Source organism: Loxodonta africana, chromosome X, assembly GCF_030014295.1.
Source record: "Loxodonta africana isolate mLoxAfr1 chromosome X, mLoxAfr1.hap2, whole genome shotgun sequence".
Lineage (NCBI taxonomy): Eukaryota > Metazoa > Chordata > Mammalia > Proboscidea > Elephantidae > Loxodonta > Loxodonta africana.
The window spans coordinates 128,657,062-128,673,184 of record NC_087369.1 but is presented as its reverse complement, the minus strand read 5'-3'; the positions used below and the strand labels follow the sequence as shown (position 1 = coordinate 128,673,184).

The 16,123-nt window shown below is 45.0% G+C and overlaps 2 protein-coding genes across 3 annotated transcripts in view; one reads left to right on the top strand and one right to left on the bottom strand.

The window, feature by feature from the left end:
- Positions 1–253: 253 nt before the first annotated feature.
- Positions 254–16,123, bottom strand: part of LOC100668744 (NACHT, LRR and PYD domains-containing protein 12) — a 53,779-nt gene continuing 37,909 nt past the window's right edge. For both annotated transcript variants that reach the window (XM_064278664.1, XM_010594695.2), the window contains 9 exons: positions 15,419–15,508; positions 9,359–9,529; positions 9,074–9,244; positions 7,184–7,363; positions 6,365–6,535; positions 6,087–6,257; positions 5,625–5,795; positions 5,334–5,504; positions 254–991 (listed from right to left, as the gene is read on the bottom strand). In XM_064278664.1, coding sequence (XP_064134734.1) covers positions 910–991; positions 5,334–5,504; positions 5,625–5,795; positions 6,087–6,257; positions 6,365–6,535; positions 7,184–7,363; positions 9,074–9,244; positions 9,359–9,529; positions 15,419–15,508 — 1,378 coding nt within the window. In that variant the 3' untranslated portion in view covers positions 254–909. The remainder of the gene's footprint in view (positions 992–5,333; positions 5,505–5,624; positions 5,796–6,086; positions 6,258–6,364; positions 6,536–7,183; positions 7,364–9,073; positions 9,245–9,358; positions 9,530–15,418; positions 15,509–16,123) is intronic.
- TEX13B (testis expressed 13B) lies at positions 11,463–13,140 on the top strand. The gene is made up of 2 exons (XM_064277966.1): positions 11,463–12,058; positions 12,195–13,140. Exons 1-2 carry the CDS (start codon positions 11,532–11,534, stop codon positions 13,036–13,038), a joined length of 1,371 nt encoding a protein of 456 aa, XP_064134036.1. The 5' UTR covers positions 11,463–11,531; the 3' UTR covers positions 13,039–13,140.

Sequence of the window (16,123 nt, the reverse complement as noted above, 5' to 3'; positions counted from 1 at the left end):
CATTTGGTGTTTCATGGAAGCTAGGCAAAGATATAAACAAAGGGTCGTGTAGGATCCCTGCTAAGCTATGCGAGGTGCTGTCAGGCATGAGGAGTCAGTCAATCATGAGTGACCATGAACAAATACAAACACATTGGGGTGGTACCAAAAGTTCAGAAAGGGAGTTGAGACTGGAAACTGAAAAACACATTCTCCAGAAATTCTGATGCAAACATTTCTCTCTCCCTAGGCTCTTTGTGGTGGGCTGCGCACAAGCACAGCCCTGCTGCCCCGCAGTCTTAAAGCCCCTGGCCAGTATATCTCCACCTATCTCAATTTGACTCAAGTTTCACCTCTTCCATGAAGCCTTTCCCTATTAATCCAGCTCATTCCTTTCTTTCTTTCTCAAATTTTAGTTTAACTTAAAATCAGCACCATAAGATGTAGTGTGTGTTTGTATACTCTCTTGTTCTTTAATCATTTCAAGTAGCTTGTTTCTTAGGTGGACTCATTCACGTGTCTTTTTTTCTATTTTTTTTTCCCCCTGCATGATCTGGGACTTGGGAGATCTGGCTGGATTCCAGTCCCAACTCTCCCACTAACTAGCTGTGTGACCTGCAGCTAGTCACAACCTCTCTGAGCCTCATCTGACCACCTTAGAGGTTCTTGCAAAAAGCATAATAAACACTTAACACAATATAGAAACATAAGGTGTTATTATTGCCGAGGACAATTGAGCTAAGGTGCTTCTGCCATCCTACTTAGTGGATGGTTCTATGTAAGAAATAGAAATCACTACTGCTTTTTTCACACTAGTGTTCTCAGCAAAGGTTAACAGGTTTGAAACAGGAATACTGTACAACTGTTAAAGATGGTGCCAGACAGAGGGGGTGTATATGCAGTCAATTCTTTTGGAGCTTTCCTTAGAAATTACCAGTTGATTCCAGGCTTGCTCATTTTTAAAGCTTCCATCTTTCTGAATGTTTCTTCATGTAAATGATCCGTGTCAATGCTATAAAAAAGGAAAAAAAGTCTGTGTCAAGCCAAGCCAACAGATGCCTGCACTAGCTCTCCTGCTCTTCAGGATAAGATCCATAGCACCACTCAGTTATTTCATCCACTCGGTTATTGGCCTCCTCTTTCATCCTTAGTCCCTTTCCTTGAGTCTCAGAAGTTAAAATATATAGTCTCCTCTTGGATTCTCACTCCTATCCTCTCCTGCCTTGACCAAGGCCCTGCTCCATTAGTTCATTCATTCCCAGTCCTGTATCTGCAACCTCTCCCTCTCTACGGTCTCTTTTCTCTCAGCCTACAAATGTGTCTATCTCAAAACAAAGGCAAAAAAAAAAAAAAAGAACAACTCCCTCTTTCCCCTAGTCCCACAACTTACTCTAGCTACAATCCCACATCTCTCTTCCTTTTCACAAAATTCTTGAAAAAATAGTCTCGGCTCACTTTCTCCACTTCCTTATCTCCTAGCTCTTCAAGTCACTGCAGTCTGGTTTCTGGCCCCACCACACCACTAAAACAGCACTAGAAGAGGTCACCGATGGTATCCTAATTGCTAAATCCAATGGATATTTTTCAGTACTTATTCGATTGAACCTCTCTGCTACATGTGAACACTTCTTCCTCCATATTCTCTTTTCTCTTGGCTTGCAGGACACCACTCTCTCCTGGTTCTCACCACAGCATCCTGACCTTTCCTTCTTATTGGTATACTTCATGGGTTTTCCTTCCCACACCCACCTCTTAAAAGTTGGTATTGCCCAGGACTTACTCCCCAGAGATATTCCTCAGAGATTCTTCCCTTCTCACTCTCCCTAGGGGATCTCAGCCATTGTCATGGCTTTAGCTATCACCTCTACATAGATGATCTCTTCCTATAGCCAACTACCTGCATACTAGAAAACTTCAAAAGCATCCCACAGGCACTTCAAACTCAATATGTGTTTCGGTTTAATCCCTGATTAAAACCCAATGATAACAAAAGAAGGCTGAAGGTCTTTCAAGTGTGAAGTAAGGTACAGTTTTTAGTTTTAATGGAGAAAAGTTAATCTTTATTAAAGTAAAATGAGTGATCCTATTATTTATTCAATTATAGGGCAAGTAGGCTTTTAATGCCTTGGAAGTGGTGTATAACAGGAGTTTTTAGATTTTCTTGAGTGACTTGGCAAAAGCTGTGTTACCTTCTGATATGCAGAACTCATTGTTAGGGAGGTAGTGAGCCAATATGCTTAAGGAGCCCAGAGGTCCCCTGGGAGTTAAGAGGCCAGTTACCTTTCTTTCCAAGTGTAGAATTAGGAATATGTATCAGGGTGAGCTAGGCTGGCTTTATCCAAGGCCCAGTGCCTGGGAAAGGTACCAAAGCCCCTAAAATTAAATTACCTTGAAGAAATGGGAAATCTTAAGTGGTGCCCCTGGATCAACACAAGGGCTTACATCTTTGTAGATAGATAAAGGCAGGTTTTAGCACACATGTGCCTGTGGCTGATTCTGGGAACTCCTTTACACCCAGTCATCATGACATATATGGTACTTTAGAGAACAATGGCTGCACATTTGGGTGTGGGCTAAGAGGACCTTGGAGCCCAAGTATAACGGCACTGCAGGGCTGGCAGGGATCTGGACTAGGATCAGTTCTCAAGATCAATCCCATGTGACAGTGAGAAACGACAGCAGTGGACTGATTCTGCACCCAACTTTGGAATCAAAACTGGCCCTATCTTGGGGCCAGTTTTGAAAAGGTAGAGTGGGGAGAGGCCCAAAATTGTACTATAATAGAGTATGTGAGAGAAAGAGAGATGACTGAACTTACACCCAGAATTCTGCTAGCAAGTCTTTCTTATTACACATGGTATACATAGCACTGCCTACCTCCCCAGTCTTATTTTGTAAATTGTTGTAGAAAGATACCTAACACAACATTTGCACTTCAATGTTTTTCATGTGTACAATTTAGTGACACCAATTACATTAACCATGCTGTGCAACCATTACCAACAAGCATTGCAAAATTTTCTATCACCATAAACAGGAGCTCAATGCTTCCCAAATAATGACGCTCCCTTTCCCTCTCCCTCCCCGACACACCCTGCTTTGCACTTTATGCTCCAACAACACCAAACTGCTTGGCGATCTCCCACCCTTATCCCCGTCGCATACCATAAACCATGCTGTTCATTGTCTGGGTATCTTTGCTCATGCTATCTCCTAAGTCTGAACTACCTTTTTCCATCCCTACCTCCATTTTCCCTGGCAATAGTCCTAAGACTCAACTCAGGTGGCCCTTCCTCCAAGAAGCTTTTCCTGACCATCTCAGGCTAGGTTAAGCATCCCCTGCCATGATTCTCTTAAGAACCTGTGATTACCTCATTGTATTAGAATAATCTGTATTTGTGCCTGTCGCTACCGCTAGACCCACTAGCTCAAGAGCACAGATCACATCTCATATCTTATTCGTCCTTGTCTCCCCACCACCTGGCACAATTGCCTGGCACATATTATGTATTCAACAAGTACTGCTGAATGAATGAAGGTAAGCTTTGTCACTCTGAGAACACAACTCTTCTTTTCCCTTGACATTTTGAATGTCTGGACATCTAGTCGTTATTGAACATACTATTAGCTGTCCCCTTGCCTTGCCCCCAGATGCTCTACATTACTTACTGCTCTCCTATATGTGCTTATAATATGCAAAGCACTGTGCCAGGAAGTTTACAGTGCAAGATGCCATGAAGAATAAGATTCAGAGCCCATACTCAAGCAGCTCTTAAGAAATAACCTTCCTCAAGCCTTTTCAATTTCCAGAGAAGACTACCCTTTCCAGGAGGCTCTCCTGATTTACCCACTCTTCAGCCCACCGTCACATTAATCGACCCATATCTTTCTCTTACCTTTACTTGTGTAAATATATATTTTTATTGATTACATTATCGTACATATACATTCTAACATTCAAAATTTATTTGTGGTCAGTGAATTGTGTCTATTCTCACTCATTCTCTCTGTGTGTGTCTGTGTGTGTGCATGTGTGTGTTTGTAAGCTATTACTGCCCACTGCTATTGACAGGGTTTGAGGGTTGGCCTGAAAATACAACGGAAGCATACTGGTTAAAAGGCAAAGAGAGATCAAGAAAAATAGGAAATGGTGTGACAATTTACAATAGAACAACAAATAATGGCATGCCATGATGAACAAAATAATTTCTCCTTGCTGTCATTTATGAACTTTGCTGCAGCACACATACCGGGGAGTGCTAGAACAATAAATTACTCTCCCTTTAAAGAAACGTTAGGGTTGACTGCTGAGTTGGTTTCAACCTTTTGACGACACAAACTCCAGCTGCCTCTTTCTGAGAAAGACACCATGGAGGCCCCTGACTTCTGAGGCTTATCAAGTTGTGAATAATTCCCTCTGCTGAGCAGTAATCACTGCACTCTTGAGCATTTGAAACAAACAGAGTTCACTTAGCTAGTAGAGACCCAGCTTCTGTTTCAGCCAGACTCATAATCAGGCCTTGATGCTGTTTTCATTTAAGCTTCAATCTATTGAATTGGCTTTGGAATGTGGAATTTTTGCACTCAGCTTTTACTTTCCATTATGTGTTCCAATTCTGGATGCCAGAAACAAATGGTCATTTGGCCACTGGTTAGCTGCCTACAGAGCACAGTTGTATCCTAATTAAGAATTACTTTGTGTGTCATGCCAGCCTGCTGAGCTGGCAGGTGGATATTGACCAGAGAGGGTCAAAACTGCCACCTTCTGTAATTGTGCCATTACAGCTTCATCCCTTTGAGTCTCGAAAACTCTCAGAATGCACATATTAAGTCCTTTAGCAGATGTTAGAAGAGGAAAAGGGAAACCGGCCTAACATTTGTTGAGCGTCCACTATGTGCCAAGGATTGTAGTAGGTACATTCACAATTGCTGTGTCACTTAATTCAGTCTCCATATTAACCCCGGTGATCCGTTACTAGTATTAGCCCCATTTCACAGACAAGGATACTGAAGTTCAGAGAGGTTAAGTAACTTGCCCATGGTCATGTAGCTAGTAAATGCTTGACCTAGGATTTGAACCAGGCCTAGTGGAATCTAGATCTCTTTTGTTCCTACACCAAGCTGCTTCCCTTAGCAATGAGATAGAGCACTGCCTGTTCTCTGCCTCTCTCCTCTCTCTGCTCCCGTGTCCAAGGAGGAAAGGCCTATTGGTAATTTCACTTACTTTGCTATTTTGCCTAAGCTTGGCCTGCCCTCAGCTTTTCCTCTCCTTCCCCACTGCAGTGGGCTATGACCAAACCCAATATGCCTGCCCTGACCATCTCCCTGCCCCTCCTCCCATCACAGTGACTTACTAGAAGGTCTGTAGTTTACATATCGGATGAATCAGTGCATCACACAACATTTGCACTCCCAAATCCCTGAAGTCATTTCCACTTAAGTCTAGCAACGTCAGGTTCTCATTTCTGTTGAGGACAGAGGCGAGGGCTCCACAGCACACATCTGTGAGATGACATTCTGCTAACCTATGAGGGATTGGGGATTCAAGAAAAACATCCGTTTGACCCCAAGTTCCACAGTGGCCCTCCATTTCACATATAACCTGGAGCAAGAACCCAATGGCCACAGAGGTCCTGTGAACTTACCACAAGGTCTGTAGTTTGCAGCAGGGGTGTTTCAGCCCTTCACACAGCACCTGCATACCCTCATCCCCTAAGGCATTGTCACTCAGGTCAAGGTCTCTCAGATGTTCATTGGTGTAGAGTGCATTGCACAAATCCTGACAACACGCTCCAGTCAAGTGGCAAGTCCACAATCTGCCAGAAAGTAAGGTAGAGAAGGCTGGCATTATTTCATCTGTACAGGGTCCCTTTAGCAATTGTGTTTGCCCATTAGAAAAGCACTTTGTAAAGCAGTGTCACGTTAAAACAACAACCAAACCCTTGGGTCAGAGTATAGAGGGTAAGCTTTATTCCCCCTAAATTATTCAGCTCTTTATTTATTGCTTCCTCGGGAGATGCAAATCATCAGACCAAAATACTCACTTAATTTTAGGATTTTGCTGAAACTTCAGAAAACTGCCTGCGACTCTAGTCCACGATACTTACGCCAGATCCTTTAACTGACAGTGAGGCTGTTTCAATCCTTCGCACAGCAGTTTCAGTCCCAAATCTTCAATTTTGTTATTAATTAGAAGCAGCCTTGTCAGACTACGGGTGGAACTTAGGACTTGGGCAAGTGGCTCGCAGCAAGTGGCAGAGAGAGAACACTCAGAAAGCCTGCAGGGATGGGGAAAAAAAGGTAGCTGTTAACAATGGCAGCAGGGAGTCCCACTGGACCCTAATGCCAAGGCCCATGAGAAGGACAAGAACAAGAAAACACTTACACAAGATTCTCAACTATACCCTTCGCATGTCGCAGACCTTCACAGAGATGCTGTACTCCTGTGTCCCCCAGGGCATTGGCAAACACAAATAGCTCTTTTAAAGTCTGATTCATTTGCAAGAAAGAAGAGAGCTCCACACAGCTAGCATCTGTGAGGGAACATGTGCTCAAGCTACACAGAGAAAAAGAGAAGAAAAATCAGCCACTGCTGTCATTTTGGCTTCTTGAGAATGTTCTCCCAGCCTCCCCACTTAGCTAAGTCCTAGCCATCCTTAAAGTGCCAGCTCCTGCCCCACCTCCTTCACAGAGCCTCCTCCTGAGGTCTCCAGCCCACAGTGACTTCTTCCTCTGCCCTTGGCTCATCTGGCATTTCTAAATGATTCCACAGTGGTTTGGCACTTGATTGTTTCATATCTGTGTGTCCTTAAGGGCAGCCTTGTCACTTGTGGTACTTCACCACCCAGTCTTGTGTGTATAGTAGGTATTCTACACATATTTAATATTTAATTAGTATCATTTGTATAAACACATAGGGCTGTGGTATACTGGAAAGAGCATGAGGTTTGGAGACAGGTTTTGGAGTTACATCCTGACTGTACCACTTAGCTGTGTGACCTTGGACAAGTCACGTTCTTCTCCTGAGCCTCAGTGTCCTCATCTGTAATATGGGGATTAAAAAATCCACTTTATATGGTTAATGTAAGGAGTAAATGAAGTGATATGACTTCTGACAAGCACCAAACATGGAGCCTGGCACATAGTAGGCACTCAACCAGTTCAACAGTCATAAGATGATGCCAGATAGTTCTAAGAGACTTACTCTAACTTCTCCACTTTACAGTTGGAATGCCTGAGACCTTCACAAAGATACTTCACCCCTGTGTCTCCCAGGGGATTTTCACTCAGGTCCAGCTCAGTGAGGTTTGAGTTGCACATGAGAACAGAGGCAAGATACTTGCAAACAGCCTCTGAGCTTTCTGGGAGAAAGCTAGCACACAACCTGGAAGGAAAGATATACAGAGATAGAATTGGCCACTTTAGTGCCTCACTAACTCCCTACTAATAATACCACACAAGCAGAGAAAATAAAGACCCACTGATACAAGGTCCCCAACTTTGTGTATGTCACAGATTCCTCACCCCCACGGGAGGGACTTGTGTATTGCTTCCAAAACAATGTGTCCCACAGCGGGAACTCAATAAATGTGAACTGACTGCCTGAGAGAAGAAAGGTTTGAGAAGAAACATAGAGCTGACCTAATCTCATTTCAATTCCCTGCATGAATTTAGCCTCTTAAATCCCAGGGAGAAAATTCTATAATCATCCTTAAAAAAATTTATAGTCAAAACATCTTTCCTTTTCTCTTAGCTAAATGTCCATTATTAATTTGCCATCCCTAGAGAGATCCAGCCCATCACCATCATCTACATAATATTGGCATGAAGAGAGGTTTTTACTGTCTTCTCAACCTTTGTTTCTCCATATTAAGTAGTTCAATTCATTGAACCATTTCCCATCCATTTTTTCTGCAATCATTTTCAATAATCATTGTGATACTACAAGCTTTGATTTCTCAATTTTCTCTTGAGTTACCAGGCTCCAAATTTAGTCTTGAAAGGGGCTCATGAGGAGATGTATTTATAGCTCCCACTTTAAGTTTTAAATAGAGGCACTTTGCATAAAATAAGTTTTCAAAGTGGATTTTAGAAGACTTTTTTTCCCATTTTATCGTGTTTTAGGCAAAAGTTTACAATGTAAATTAGTTTCTCATTAAAAAATCTATACACAAATTGTTTTGTAACATGGGTTGCAATCCCAGCAACATGTCAGCACTCTCCCCCTTTCCACCCCGGGTTCCCCGTGTCCATTTGTCCAGTTTTCCTGTCCCTTCTTGCCTTCTCATCTTTGCTTTTGGGCAGGTGTTGCCATATTTGGTCTTGTATACTTGACTGAACTAAGAAATACGTTCCTCACGTGTGTTATCGTTTCTTTTATAGGCTTGTCTAATCTTTGGCTGAAAGGTGGACTTCATGAGTGGCTTCAGTTCTGAGTTAGCACGGTGTCCAGGGGCTCCTCCAGTCTCTGTCAAACCAATAACTCTGGTCTTTTCTCGTGAATTTGAATTTTGTTCTACATTTTTCTCCTGCTCTGTCCAGAAGAACCCTCTATTGTGATCCCTATCACAAAACAATTTCTAAAATCACTGCGGGGTGATTTTAGAAACGTTAATCCTAAAGAGCTTTTGTTTGAACACACACACACATATGATAACGAAGTTTTGGTTACGGTAATTACCATAGGCTTTTTTTTTGAAGTTAGACACTTCTAGGTTTCAAACTGTGCCTTTGTCATTTTTTAGCCTGATGATGTTGGGCCTCAATTTCCTCATCTGCGAAAATGTGGGTAATAATCTGAACCGCTCAGAGGTGTTGTTCAGAGGAAAGGAGATCATGTATACAAAGCACTCAACACAATGTTTGGTACAAAGTAAGTGTGCAGGAAGTCTGGGTTATTACTTTCACCGATGTTACTGACAGTTAAAATGAAAATTCTCTTACTAAGCCTGTTGCATAGGGATCTTTTTGGGTACTGTCACTTGCATTCTCCCTCTCCGTGACTCCTTGCAATGTGTCGTCATACAACATCCATTTTGAGCTACATAATTTAAAAAATATTCTTGCAGAATGGAATCTAACAGTTAAAACTTACTTGAGCTTCTGTAATTTGCAATTTGGATCTTTTAAGCCTTCACAGAGAAATTTCACAGCTGAAGCTTCCAGTTCTGTTTCAGAAAATTCCAACTCAGTGAGCCACTGATTGGTGCTAAGAACAGCTGCTAGTGCCCCACAAGAAGCAGGAGAAATAAGGCATCTGTAGAAGCTTCAGAGAACAGAAAAATGACTTCATCACTTTATTTATGCTTTCCCCCCGACAAATAAAAATTGACAAAAAACGATATGAACACAGGCATCAAACTCTCCAGCTATCAGTTACCTCAGTTTATGTAATACAGAGTTTGGCTGTTTCAATCCTTCACACAGAAGCTTCATTCCCGAATCTTCCAGGGTATTTTTTACAAACTCCAAATCTGTCAGATGCTGGTTAGTTTCAAATACTAGGGAGAGGTCCCTACCACAAGAAGCTGTAAGGTGGCAGAAAATCAGTCTGTGAGGAGAAAAAGACATTTCAGAAAAGAAAGAAAATGAGGCTCTCTTTGAATGTACTTGTTTGCATCTTACTGATGTCATGAATCCTTTCAGTTTATTTGACAATTATTAATCGAGTGCTTCCCACTGCGCTAGACGTTGGGAAAACAGAGGTAGTTAAGACACAGAATCTAATCTCAAGGAATGCCATCAGTGGGAAAAAAAATGAGAAAATCATGGATAATAACACAGTGTGAAAGGTGCTGCAACGGGTATGCACAGGTATTACAAGGCCACAGAAAAGTGGCACATAATTCAGCCTACCTTGGGGTGAGGTTTGGAGGATCAAGAATAATCACAAAAGGAAGAAATGCTTGAGTGCTGTCATGAAAGGGAACTAGAAATTGAATTAGGCTGATGATGAAAATGGGAGCAAAAAAAGGTGGAGGGGCTGAGGGGCAAATCCTACACCAAGAAGCCTGTGCAATGGCCAGGAGCCAAGTGCCTACTGAAAGAGGCTAGAAGGATAATATCAAACTATTAACAAGGTTATCTCCCAGGATGGCAGAAGGGTGGGATTATAGGGGGACATAAAACATATAATTAATTAAATTAAAGGTTAGATGTTATCAGAAAAAAGTTCCTTTTTATTTTGAAAACCATAATACATCATTTTCACAAGAGAAAAAACGTAAAAAATAGAGGGGGGGGTGGAAAAAAAGCCCTACATTCTCGTCACTCTGAGACAATCACTGTTAAAAATTTGGTGTATCTTTCCAGATTTTTAATGTATGCGTACATATAGTTATATGTCCATCATAAGAAATAAAATCATAGAAACATGTATTTTTAAAAGTCACAAACTTTCTCCCGACCTCCCCTCCAACCCCACCTCCCAGATATAAGCAGTGTTAATAGTCCGATATATATCCTCCCACGCCTTTCTCCAAGATTATAAATATATGCATATATATATACACATACATGTATATGATTTGTTTTTACATTTTACACAAATAGGATCATAAAAATTATGACTTCTTTAATTTTGCTCGCACTTTCTCATTCAGTCCTGATCATAGGTCGATAGATTCAGTTATACACAAGGTCATAGAAAGTGGAAAATACAGGATTCAACCCGAGGTCTGTCTGGTTTATTCTATATGCCTCAAAAAAGCCATTGAAGGTTGTACGAGACATGGTCAGATTCCTTTTTTGATGGGGCGGGGCAGGATACAGATCTGATGTTAGGGTGCGGCAGTGTTCCAGGGAAAAGATGAGGACGGCTGGACTGGTGCGGGTGTAGAAGGGCAGAAATGAATAGATTCAAGACAAAATGGCCAGGATTTATGACCATTTAGGATGACTGTAGTGTTCAATCCTGAGCCAATGAAGGGATGGGGCTATCCCCTGGCTCCACCTATTTTCTCCAAGGGGCTGTCAGAGGTCCCTGAGGGGCTGGGACTATTTCCTGTTCTGGAACATTCCAAAAACAGGAGGACCCCCCCCTTTGTGTGGAACAAACCATTACGTGGGGGGGGCGTATTATTTATTTGATTACAAGAACTTTATTTTCTTGGTTCTAAGTCTTTTCTATCACTTTTGTTTCTTTCTGACTTCTAGAGCTTTTGGGCCGGCAGCCGCTTCTCTTAAGTCCTGGGATGGGGGAGGGGGCTTTTCTCATGCACTCCCACCCACCCCCGCAGTCTCTGGAAGTTGGAACAGTCCCAGCGTAGCCGCCTCAGGGGTTTGGCCCTGAGGCTTCCTTTCCCCCGGAGGCTTTGGAAAGAGACAGGTGTCTTCTCTCTGTAGGCGTGGTAGGTGGGGCGTGGTTGGCCTGCACCTCCTCTGGCCCGGAGAGGCGAGGGCTGGGGGGAGGTGTCTTCGGGTGAGGCAATCTGGTCAGAGCGTCACTCCAAGGGTGGGTGGCGGGTGGGTGGCGGAGGGGGAGGGGAGGAGAGAAAGTAACAGGTTGATCCTTCCCCGAAGGGTCGGCAAAGCCGCTAAGGGCCTCAACTCTCATGGCCTTGAACCCTGAGGACCCCTGTGGTGGGTTCCACCATGCCAAGGTGGCGGACTTCATCAACGAGAAGATGGCTGGGCACGTGAAAGGCCCCGAGTTCTACATCGAGAATATGTCCTCGTCCTGGGAGGAGGTGGAGGGCAAGCTCAGGGCCATCCTGGAAAACAGCACTGTGTCCAGCGAGGCCAAGGAAGCCTGCGCCTGGGGCGGCCTGGCCCTGAGCGTGCGCTTCGCCCGCAGGCAGAGCCATTTAGAGGGGATCAGGGTGCAGTGGCTGCACGACTTCGCCAAGCTGCATAGGTCGGCCGCGCAGTCCCTGGCTGCAGACCTGAAGGTGCTCACTGCGCAGCAGGAACTGGAGCGCAAGGACGCGGCTTCTCAGCTGCAGCTGCTCCGGGCCTCTCTGGCGGAAGTGCAGAAGGAGCAGGACTGGCTGAGGTGGAAGCTCTTCCAGGCTGTAAGAGCTGCTCCAGTTCGGGTCCTCCACTCCCCTGGCCCCGCAAGTCCCTCCTTTTCCGCCCTCTAGCCCCACCCACTACCACCACCCCTCGGCCCCCTCCATTCACCCCCAGAACGGGTCTCAACTCTGTCCCCTTCCTTCCCAGGAACTGCAGCAGCCCCAGAAGCGGGCCACAGGGTGGCCAAGCCTGGCCACTGCCAGTGGGGCTGGGACAGGAGAAGGCGGAGAGGAAGAGGAGACCATAGCCACGGGGTGGCCAAGCGTGGCCACTGCCGGTTTGGCTGGGACAGGAGAAGGCAAGGAGGAAAAGGAGTTGGCCACATGGTGGCCAACCGTGGTCACTGCCAATGGGGCTGGGACAGAAGGAGAGGGCCAGGAGGAAGAGGAGGTGGTGGCTGCTGCTGCTACGGCTGCTGCTGCTACCACTGCTGCTGCTACCACTGCTGCTGCTGCTGCCGCCACAGGAGGAGAGGAGACGGATGCAGCAGGCGCTACCACCATCCCTGCTACTGAGGTGACACAGGAGCTGAGCGGAAGCTTCCTGCAGCTTCTTGGAGCTGTGAACCCGAAAAATTTCACCTCCGAAGGGCAGCGGGAGGGCGAGCCCAGTTCATTGGGAACAGCCAAGGTTTATTTCTCTGGGGCTGTGAAACCTGGGCCCACAGCCTCGCCGGCACGCTTTCCTGTCCAACTCCCTGCCTCATTCACATACTCATACCCCTGCCCCTCATCCTCATTCCCAGTCCCACCCGCACCCACACCATCCCCACGAACAGCCACGTTCACAGCATCAGTTCCACCTCAGATGGCTCCCCATCGGGGGGCCTCTGATGTTAGCTTTTGGTCTGGGGGGGGGGCCCAGGGAATAGATCCTCAAGAACCCCAAAGAAGCAGGAGAGACCTCAAATTCCATAAGCAGAGAAGGGCTCCATTAGTGCGCAGGTTGGGAGATTGGGTCTGCTCTTGGTGTAAAGCTGTGAATTTTTCACAGCAGAAAATTTGCTTCCGCTGTGGGAGGGGAATCTGGCTGCAAAAGTCTGAGTGAATGCGGAAATGTGAGCTGGAACAGAAACATATCCTAATGGGAAATCAGTTTTCCGAGGGAGGGGGAGTGGGGGTAAAGAAGGCAGGAGGGAGGTGAAGTGGGGTGGATGGTGGGGGTGGGGGTGGGGTGACCTGTAGCAGGTGGGGCAGACGGTGGGGGGGCCTGGGAGGGTGTAGATCCAGAGGTTAGGGGGAGAGAGCAGAGACAGTTGTATTTTGACCACCCTTTTGTGTTCCAGGACATTAGCATTGGCCAGTCCAGAACTACTACAGCTTCTATTTGTGTAAGTGTCTCCTTGCCACTCCAGCCTTTGGTGGACCTAGGCAGGCCTGTTTATTAACACCCACCCGCATGTAGGCCTTAGAGGATTAGACCAGGAGTGGATATTTGACCCACCCTGAGCCTAGCAGATTCTCACACTAGAGGCAGATTCCATAGTCACGATGGTGTTGGGCACCTGGTGTTGGGGCCAGGGTCCAGGCCATGGATGCTGAGGCCTGGCCCTAACTAGGGGAGGAGAACCATGTACTTTACAGAGGCAAGTGTCTTAGAGGATGCCAGGATGAGGTCCCAGGGAACAGAGAGGTGTAAAAAAGCAGAACTTGATCCCATGACCCCAGAGAAGGTGGCTGCCTGACCACTTTTCCACTTCCTACAGTTATGCTTCATGAAAATGCCCTTTACATAGATCGCCTTTTCATTAAGCTGGATCGAGTGGGTTCTTGTTCGGGGCAGCCAGATTATTTCCAAGTCAGAAATTGGTACCAGGAGAGCAGCTGCAAACAGCAGACTATCAAAGAAAATGTTGCAACTGGCTGGAGATGTGCATCAGGGGTGGCAGGTAGTGGGGATTTCTGCATCCCAAAAATCCTTAGGAATTAATTGAATGGAAAGCTCATTCACATTCTGAGGGAATTGTTATCACCAGCAACAATCAAAACAAGCGGGTGTGTGTGTGTGTGTGTGTGTGTAAAATCACCTTTGGTCAGGAACCACAGAGGCAATGAGGGACTGAAGGAGCAGTCAGGACCGAAGAATCAGAAGAGGGAGCGTCACAGAGGCTGAGGAGAAGACTTTTAAGAAAAGCATGTTCCACAGTGCCCCAGGGCTGCAGAGAGGACCCATAAGACTTGAGCTGGAAAGTGTCCACTGGGCCTGGTGTTTATTGTTGATCTTAGAGCAGATACCAGGCAGAAGGGGACTGAGGAGTGAGTGGGAAGTGAGGAAGTGGAGTCTGTGGGGGGAGGCTGTTCTTCAAGGACCTTTGGCTGTGAAGGGAAGGACTAAGGTGGGAAACAGTTGAGAAGAGCATTATTTTTAATACGGGAGAAACATGAACCATGGAGAAGGAGATAGCGGAAGAAAGCTCAAAAATACAAGAATATGTTAAAGAATGAGGTAAATCCTGCATACTGTATTGGAGATATGTCCACTAGTTGTTAAATAAGAAGAAAAAAATCACATAATAGGATCTCTCTCTTTTTTTATCAAACAAAATGCCCAAAAGTTCTTTAAGTGATATATTATGTATAATTATAGATTTATGTTTGAGTAAAAAAAAAAAATTTTTTTAAGCATAGGAAAAGATCTGGAAAGACATTTACTACACAAGATATTACCAAGGGAGGGTGGGATCAGGGTCAGGGATGGGAAGTGGTAGGGTGTGGAGTGATGGGGGAGGCTGGGTAGGGTAGGGGGGCAGAAGGGTGGAGGGCTTTTACATCTTTATATAATTCTGTGTTATGCAAAGTGAAATAATTAAATGTTCACAGAAATAAAAAAAGTGAATTTGTTGCCTTGGGTGGTTTTGGAAAGGCTACCTCTGGGAGGAGAACAGACACTGATCTGTGTGGCAGGGGCGGGGAACCGAGGGGACTCCTGCCTGCGTGTCCGTGATGTAGACAGATGAGGCACCTGAGAGAGTGAGGACGGGAGGTCAGGGTGGGGTGGAGGCTATTGGGCAATGGCACTTTTTGGAATAACTATGAGGGTGGGGATGGGGAATAGAGGAGGGAGAGAAAAGGATCATCAAGCTGCATGGAGTGGGATAGGACCCAACTGAAAGAAAATGCAGAAGGAGGGCAGTGGGAGCCTGGGAAGAAAAGGAATGGGGTGTACTTCCAGAAGGGGCACCACACACATCTCTCAGGTGCTATGACCTGATACCCACTCATCATAGCAAAAACAGCACATAATAAGAAGGGAAGGGCAGAGATTTGTACCTTCCTCCCCTTCTAGACTTGAAGCATATCTTTTAATTTGCTGCTCTGCTATGGGGAAGCTTAGCACTAGTTATACTTTGTTTTCAGGTCTGATCATCTAGGAGTGCAATCCAGTCTTTACCTGCAAATGCCAAAGAGTTTTAAACAGTTCAACTTACTTCAGCTCTTTGATTTTACAGTACGGATTACGCAGTGCTTGGCAGAGGAAGTGTAGCCGAGACACTGGCAAATTATGCATCTTGAAGGGCCTAAAAGAGATAAGAATCAAAAACAATTTAAAACTTTTTTTTCCAAAAGGCTTATTTTGGCTTTTATTTTCATGCTAGCACTTATGTACCTCTTCCAAACGCCTTAGGAAGTATTACCTCGTTTTACAGATAAAGGAAACTAATGCACAAAAAAAGTTAACTTGCCCAGAGTCACATAGGTAGGTACAAGAACAAGGTCAATACCCAGGTCTGTCTGACTGTAAAGCCATGTTACTATGTGCCAGGCATGAGGTAAGCATTTTACATATACACATTATTTTATTCAGTCCTTAATCTAATGATAGTAATGACCATTTTGCAGGTGCTCAGAGAGGTCAATTAAATTGGCCAAGCATACGGTTCTTATTTAGCCTTACTTTCTTTTCCCCTGGCGGTGTAGTGGTTAAGAACTGCAGCTGCTAAACAAAAGGTCAGCAGTTCGAATCCACCAGGCGCTCCTTGGAAACCGTTATCTGGCAGTTCTACTCTGTCCTATAGGGTGGCTACGAGTTGGAATCTACTCGACAGCAATGGATTTGTTTTGTTTTGTTTTTTAGTGCAAGAGGAGCCCTGGTGACCCAGTGGGTAAGAGCTCGGCTGCTAACCAAAAGGTTG

Excerpts from the sequence above, each read along its gene's own strand:
- TEX13B (XM_064277966.1), top strand. The coding sequence starts at position 11,532 with ATGGCCTTGAACCCTGAGGACCCCTGTGGTGGGTTCCACCATGCCAAG. Across the intron at positions 12,059-12,194 it reads CCCTCCTTTTCCGCCCTCTA|TGGGGCTGGGACAGGAGAAG; the intron begins GCCCCACCCACT and ends GGCCACTGCCAG.